Below are 8,733 nucleotides of genomic sequence, written 5' to 3'. Positions count from 1 at the left end.
GACTTTCGAAAGTTGATACTTTAAGACTTGCCATTGGGTATATAAGTTTTTTGGCGGACATGGTGAATTCAACTGGCTCGGCAGACGATCCTTTCCGGACTACACTCGAGAATTCAAGAAAAGTGATCATACACTGCCAAACAGGTATGTATGGTACTTTATTGTTTAAAATTTAAAAACTGTTAGAGACTTTAAAGGCTATATATTTTTGCGCAATAAATTTCTTCAATGTAGATAACTTACATTAGAAAACATTATTTTTACCATTCAGCCAGAGACTACCCATACGACCAGTGCAGACCAAAGTTCAGCCGGCCTATCAATGCCGTCCGATCATGAACTGCACTGTTCGGTATCCAGCCAAATTACATTATTCTGAAATTTCCCCCAAAATGAGAAATATGGTTTCGTCCAGATTGAAAGATGGGCTGGCTCATTTTAGATATTTAGCGTGGTTAGAGGTCCATTATGCCTCAGAAATGCTATCATTTTTATATCTCAAAAATTGTTTATTTTGGTTTCCAAAAACATACTCATTTGCTATAGACATGATTTATCTTTTGCATCTTTAGTTCTGTAGGCTATTGGTATACTTATAGTGAATTAGTATTGTGTATGGAAGTCAAACTACTACTTTGTTTACATTTTATAACTGCATGTTGTAGCCCCTACTTTTGTCAGTTGTAATACATTTAACATGTTTTAAATCCATCATATAAACATTATTAAACACATGTTTCATATTTCAAAAGTATTTTTTTAAAGAATATGGATTTCTGAGGCATAATGCGCCTTTAAACTTAATAGTTTCTGTTGTGAACAGAAAATTACCGTTTAACTTTTTACATTTTTCCATAACGAAGATTAATGAAATCTTTATGTTCCAAGGTGATTTCTACCTTAAATAGAAATGATATTTTGATTCGGATCATAACTATAAATGGTACTCAAATATGCCTAAAAATAAAAGTCGTTTTATGAATCTATAAGTGACATATGGATATCTAAAAATGTTACAAGATATTTGTTTATTTAATAAAAAAAAGACTCATCCATTCAAAGTTTTAGAAAAGTAAATATTTTATTGAAAATGATTCAAATCAACTGCACGATTTTATCACAAACTTACAAGTAAAAACAACACTTAAACTTAAGTTATTATTATCATTATTGTTATCATTATTATTAATGATTGTAAGATTGTAAGACTATTTAATGTTTTTGAAATGAAAATTTTTGACTAGAGTGCATGTACATATCAGTCACAAGTATAGTTAAATTTAGCTCTAATGTCGTTTTTTTTAGTACTAGTAGGTTCTTACCAAATTTGTTATTATAATTTTATAGTTTTTACAAATTCTGTCAATTCGAAGATTGTGTATTGTTTTATATATGTGACATCGGAGTATACCATATGTACACCGGGTAACATATATTTCACAATCAGCATATTGTTTCAATATAGGATAACATATGCTTTACATTTTCACAATTTTCACTTTTTAAATCTACCTGACTAACATTGAGAGTGGACATTCTCTTAAAGCAGCAAGTCTCCAGACTTGTTCATTTTCATGGAAATTTTGAAAATGTATTTTCAAAGAAATTTTGTGAAGTGAACACAGAAAGTTATTTACACATTGCAAATGTTGCTTAGAAACCGTGAACATTACCAAAAAGAAGAACAAAATTGCGGGGAAATAAAGCCTTAATGCGTTAGTAACGCTGTAGAAATATAGCGATAAATAGACAAAATTTGCTATTTCATCGCAAATAACATGTTAATTGTTACTTGGATTTTGAATCTGTTAACTTGTCTTTAAATCTTAGAAAATATTTGTCAAGTACCATTTTCTTGAATATTTTGACTCATGTTGAGGCATGCTACGTTAAAGAATAAGCAGTTTTTGAAATATGAAAACGACGGTGTTGAGATATGTTATAAACATGACATCGTAATATACCCCCACCCCTTCTCCCATCTTACTTCAGAGAACGCTTCCGGAAGAGCCATGTGCTCATGTTTATAGAGCGACCATGTTGAAATACATACCTTCAAACTGAACTTATTATTTTATTCATAACAAGTTTTTATTTTGTTCATTACAGGTTTTGATAACGACCCATTCGAGGCCTCGACATTAGTCGGACATTCGTTATCTTGGAAAAACGAGAAATCTACGAGAATTGGACCCGATAACAAAATGCATGCAAAGATATGGCGACCGGAAGATCCGTGTGTATCACGTGACGAACAGAATGTGTTATGTGATGATCGGAACATATCACGTGATAACAAAAATGAGAATAAAAACAACAACAACTGTGATAAAAATACTTGTTTTACTAATGCATCGACTGTGAAGAATAAGGAAAATCAGTCCATAGTAAATGAAATGGACAAAAGCTAGTAAACAAAATATATTTATCACGTGTTTATATCTGACAATCACATGTTCGTAAAATGTAATGACGTAGAACACACATTTTCTAGCAGTTACTGTACTTAACTTAATTTGAGGACAGCTGAGTCTCAATGTCATAAAACTGAGTTCTGTCTCAAATATCATGATTTTCATTGGTTAATTTACATTCTATGCCGGTTTCAGACCAATCAAATGCCCGAGTATCTAGAAACACTTACACCCTTTGACCTTTAACCAACATTTCCTCAATTTCACAATATCTTTGTCTCGAATTCTTTATTAGGAAGAAAATATGGATATCTATTTCAAATTTAATTATAGAAAATTTTCTTTTTTGAAAAGCTGAAGGTTTTCAAAGAACGGTGTACTAATTGAGAAATTCTTTTATCATGTTTCATGTTAAACTTTAACTTTAGATTTGTGGTTATTTTATTTAATCTTTTCTACAATATATATTTTATTATTAAAAACAAAATATATATGGTGATTCAACTTTTATTTATTTTTCTTCTTAATTTATTTATAATTTACATATTGGCGCATAGTGTAGCGTGTGTAATTATTTCTTTGATTCTTTTCTCCCATTTTTTTTTTATCTTTTCTCCCATTTTTTTATCTTTTTTCCCGTTTTGTTTTCATCTTTTCTCCATTTTTTAATCTTTTCTCTCATTTTGTATCTTTTTTTCAATTTTTACGATTTTTCTAGTCCAACAAACGAGTATTCTAGCAGACCTAAGTGTTCTACGCATTTATTTCCCCACTGTATTTATTTAATATAGATATGTTATAATTTATTTATAGCAATGTTAAATGATTTTTCAATGAAATTGTTAATAAATTATTCTAAAATTATTTTGTTGATTTTATTGTATCTAATTATTCACGTGTAATTCTTTCATGTGTTTATTAACAGGCCTTAATTCAGTTAAATTTCAGTAAGCAACGTGCCCTATTTTGGCTTATGTGTTGCAAATTACTACGCGTGCAACCTTTCGACCAGGAAGCGGTACTGGGGCAAACACACAACTCTTATTTTACTATAGAACTTCTATTAAAGCTGAATACTGAAACATGTCGGGTATGCGGCCAAAAGTCACAGATGTAAACGATTTCGGCCTTAAGAATACACCTTTCTGTGATTAATGAAATTGGAATTGTTCATTTCAAAGTTCATGGATTTTATCCAAAAAGAAAGTTTTATCCAAAAGGAAAATATTATAATTAAATGGGTGACAGACCAGTGTAGCAATACCACGTGACCTTTACGTCTTGTTCGGCATTATGTCCATGGCAAATATTGCTCGATTCGAAAAGGTAAATGGCCGTTAGTATTTTTTTTCTGTACCAATTTCTTTCGGACATGCATCAGTCTACCGGGAAAAATATATAGAATTGCCACAGAATACTGAATCTGTTTTATCAAACACTTTGTATAAACTAAAGTCCGATCTTACACAAACAACTTCAATGGTTATACAAAGTGTTTGACAAAACGGCTCATATACTGAAGGATATCCAATAATATATGGCCAGCTCATATTTTTTCCGCGTAGACTGGTGCATATCCCCAAAACATTGGTACAGAAATAAAATACTTACAGCCATTTCCTTTTTCAAATCGGGCAATATTTGTCTTGGAAATAAAGTCGAAAAAGATACTTTTTTACAGTTTGCTACTTTTTTCATTAATTATTTTGCATTTATCGCTACTTTCTTCAGGTAACAAGCATCTAACATCTGTAAAACCATCATTTAAACATTATAAAATCCATGTTTGCCGTAAAATGTATTTGTTCACGAGGCATAATATGTCTTTAACAATTAAGTATGTATTAGTCTTTTAGATTGATCTCTGTACAGAACTATTGCATTGTCTTACAACCTCATTGTATTTCAGCCTTCGAAAAACGTCTCAAATTAAAGCGGCCATCGTTCCTGTCTTTTAAGTAAAGGTCAATAAATTATATTGACGCACTAATTCATTCCCAAATTGACATTTTAGTTGAACGGTCATTAGATTATAAGGTAATTCATGTGTAAAAGTTTATAAATCGCCATAAACTTCGAGTGTCCGTTTCACTAACTGTCCGTTTTTATTGCCACAATTTCACTTACGCATCTAATAATATTATGATAAGATTCTCTTTCCATGATATCGCTTTCCTTTGATGTTCTGTGATTATGCAAATAATAATCTTTAATTTATGTATAAATTTGCATAAGATGAGCATTCTTCAAGAAGTAATGTCCAATTTATTTAAAATTATTGAGGAATAAATTCTAGACATTTAGACTGGCACCGTATCTCTTTGTTGAGTGGAAAGACACCTCTTTTTTATAATTTTTCAAATGACGTCTCTTGTTTTTAAAGCAAATAATAAGATCTTTCTTTTTGAGTGCGGGAAGATAATGTTTTACCGCAAGACGTTTCTTGTCTTCAGTCGTTACGTATTTCTTTAAATATGTCACATACGTTTTATACACAACGTTGTCTGCCAACGTGTGATACCGCCAGATATTTTTTCGGGGAAAGATTTATATGGCATATGATGATTTTATTATACTATAAAAAGAATCTTATATTATCGACAATTTTATGTAATTATCACTAAATAATGATTTTAAGAGCATTTTAAAAGCTTCTTACCCGAGGAAAGTAGCTCTAATTATGAAATCATTTCTCATAGAGGTAGCAAAATGTAAACAGAGCCATACAAAATACAATGTACCCAAATCACTATAACTGTACTTATTGCCAAAAAGCAGCAGAAGTAACAGTTTTTTTTAGGTAATTGGCTAATGGGCAACTTTTTTGAAACCATGAAAGTACACTCCAAAAATAAGATTTTGTGAAATAAAATTAAAAGCATTTCTGAGGCATAATGGGCCTTTAACGTGATAAAGCGTTGCGTATGAAATTTTAAAAAATCACTTTTGCTACCTTTTAGGCAAGTTACATCACATTCAGAGGTACTTTCATTTCTTCCGGTGATAAGCGTTTAATAAGTTTTAAATCTTTTATCAAATGCTAGATCTTTCCCACGAAGAAACAAAAAAATATTTCTAAGGCAAAATATGTGTAAATACAAAACGTTTACGGGTATGAACTAAACCTTTTCCGATTTAATCTGTGACTCTGCTAGAACGTTTCCAATACCTTTAGGCCTTGTTTTAAACTTTTTTCATTTTAAAATGACGCAATATTTTCAAACTCGTGGCATTAACTTTTATATCTGTATATAAATTCCTTAAAAGGAGGTTTTAACCCGGTTTAGAGTCGACCATTGACGCGTGTTAACCTTAACGTAGTTCTTCTTGCTGCTGGAATTATTGTTGTTATTTCTTACGCGGCGGTGAGGGTTGTTGTTGTTGTTTGATAAAAACAATATTAATTATATTTTCATTTTACAAACTAATGATGCAATATCAATTAACAATCTTTAAATTATTTTCATTAAAACCATTTTTCATAAAACTACGACAAACAAAAAGGACTATGAACGTAATTTTGACCAATTTTACATTTAAAATGAAATTTTAATAGTGATTTTCCCCCATTTCAATTTGCGCACTGAAAAATTAACCATTTTCTCTCTTTTATCATAAACATACTCACAATCTCTTTAACTATAAAATGACGGGTAATGATGTCTTTATCTTGTATTAAAAAAGGCCCTTGATGATATTGGGTAGTCAACCACTAGGGGCGGAAGTCCTTTAGTCTTCTAACACACTCAACGCATCAAAACTATCAGTTTTAAATACTAAGAGGGAAAATATAAATGATATAAATTATTTCAACAAATGAGCAACGCACGCGCCACGTGACACTAGTGTCAATATTTAACTTTGGAAATCAATATACGAACGCCTTAGTGGACTTAAATTGACGCTTAATGACGAAAACCCTCGCTTTGTGATGGTTAAAGTCACTTACGACGATGACAGAGGGGGTATGCGAGGGGTGGCCCGCAGTAATGGACTGGAGGTTTATAAGGACTATCCGAAAACAATGACAGTCTTAAAAGGCGTTGATGTCATATAAATTTATTAAAATACATGTTGTGAATTATAATCATTATTTTGATATTAATTCATTTAAATGATTAGAAAATCGAATGTGATTTACCTAAAATTGTCTGAGTCAGCAAATGTTTGCAAATCTATGGGTAAAAAACACAGTAAGGATTCCATTTTTTAATGCCGAATGTTTCTTATAAAGAAATGGAATATAATTATGTGACTGTGGAAATTGCCTGAAAAAGTAGATATTTCCTTTTTTATTCAATAAATGATCGCATAATATATCCGAACTTTGCAGATTTTTGTTTCAATTTTCCATTTAAAGAATGAAGTAATTTCTTTAATAACTTCTCTTCTATTCGGAAATCTTAACTATCAGTAATCGAACAATACAATCGTAATATTGGGGGGAAAACACGACAAAAAATGTTCAAAAAAAAACCCAAAACAAACAAGCACGGAAACTTTTACCCCTAAACCTGCTATTTGCATAATTGATTTGCAAAGCTTTGAATTTAGAAGAATACTTTTAATGTTTAAAAGATTTCAATATCAAGATATAAAACAAATGAGCTATAAACAGTATTGAAATATCTCTATACTGGTGGCAAATGTTAATCAATTCCGGTTCCGGTTTTAAAAAAAACGCGCATCTTTTTTTAGATAATATTTTATAAATTTGTACTTGTTAATTAGGAGGAATTCAGCTTGATTGAATGTTCAATTAAAACATTTTCTAGTTTTCAATTTCATACCGAATTCATACGTTACTATATTTTTAAAACATAATTTAAGTTAGAGGTTTTCCATGTCGCAGTTAGTTAATACGAAGACTTAATGACTTATTAAATAAATTAGTTTTTTGCCGTTCATCGCATCCAGTAATGAACATAAATTGCAATTATTTTCAGATTTATTATCTTCTCATCAGAAATCGTCTTATTCTGTCCAAATAACAACCAGTACATGTTTAAGTTATGTCGTACAATTCGCCGCTTCAGCAATTAATCAAGCAAAACTCTCCGATAACACTAAAATATCAAAATTGATTGATAATGCAGGGCTCAATGTCGACCCCTTGTTTACACTCGGATTGATCAAATATACCAAGATTCATTTCTTCAAGAAAAATAGATGGTATTTTTTACAATAAAAAAATGCTTAAACGCGTTTAAGGCCAGAAGAAATTAATCCTTATGAACTTATGGAGGTGACAAAACCGAATAAACATATTTAAATGGTTTATTTTTTATTCAATCTTTAATTTTTCAAGGTTTTTCATTTTCCATTCCTTTGTATTCGAATAGACTATCAAAAACTGGCGATTCAAAAATATGAAAATTATGATACTCTATATGCACACAAATAGACAATAAACAGACATTTGAGCACATATATTATATTTGAAAAATGATATAATTTTAACAGAAGCAGCGGATAAAATAATTCTTAAACATAATAAGCAAGTGCATTCATTTGTAGAGCAACATGTTGTACGGAAACTTTGAATCATTCATATATGCGTTTGATCTGTCCTCCGTTCTTCGTTCGTCTGTCCCTACGTCCGTCCGTCTGTTCGTTCGTTCGTTTTATATAGGTAACAATAATGTTAAATCCCCAATTTTTATTGCTTGAGGAAGTTTTCACTATGTTTCTCTCTCGTGCAATACGGCATACACAAACGGGCATGCGAGTTGTAAAATCACTTTTTCACAAATATACTGCATTTATATCCTTCTTAATGATACACAAATTCAGTTAATTTAGAAATAATAATAGATCCGCTAAGTCTACTAAAATTATTTTTTTTATAAATCAAATTCCCGAAACATTTAAAATCAAATATTAAATAATCATCTCCCATTAAACCGCCTTGATCTTAAAAACAGAACAGAACAGAACAGAGCAGAGCATATGTGTTTATATTTTTATAACACCCATACATGCAATAAAGTTTAGCAAGGGTCAATTCATGGGTATAAATATATTGTTATAATTTTACAGCTTATACAATTTTTAAAGATGCCGTTGAAAAAACGTCTGTACAAAATTACCATTACTAGTAACTCAAACTTGCTTTACTCGAAGACCGCGTAAGTCGAAAACACACGCAAGTCGAGGATAAGCCATAAATCTTTATCATTTTAATTTTAATAAAAATTTTGCAGTTTAAGTTCTTCTCTTGATTTTAATAGTTCACAAAATTTGCACATGCTTACCTCAAATCTACAATCACCAGTTTAGATAGCGATTAAATTGATCTAAATGATTTCTCAATGTAAAT

At 30.6% G+C, this 8,733-nt stretch overlaps 1 protein-coding gene across 1 annotated transcript in view; it reads left to right on the top strand.

Moving 5' to 3' along the window:
• The window catches only part of LOC132748704 (pancreas transcription factor 1 subunit alpha-like), a 4,008-nt gene extending 975 nt beyond the window's left edge, over positions 1–3,033 (top strand). Inside the window, exons 1-2 of the mRNA XM_060738354.1 lie at positions 1–144; positions 2,110–3,033. The exon at positions 1–144 is cut by the window's left edge and continues 975 nt beyond it. Coding sequence (XP_060594337.1) covers positions 1–144; positions 2,110–2,411 — 446 coding nt within the window. The 3' untranslated portion in view covers positions 2,412–3,033. The remainder of the gene's footprint in view (positions 145–2,109) is intronic.
• The last annotated feature ends 5,700 nt before the right edge of the window (positions 3,034–8,733 follow it).

The sequence above is a fragment of the Ruditapes philippinarum genome, unplaced genomic scaffold, assembly GCF_026571515.1.
Source record: "Ruditapes philippinarum isolate M1 unplaced genomic scaffold, ASM2657151v2 ctg3663_1_1_1_1, whole genome shotgun sequence".
Classification (NCBI taxonomy): Eukaryota; Metazoa; Mollusca; class Bivalvia; order Venerida; family Veneridae; genus Ruditapes; species Ruditapes philippinarum.
The sequence above is the reverse complement of the archived record's forward strand: the minus strand, read 5'-3'. Positions and strand labels throughout refer to the sequence as shown.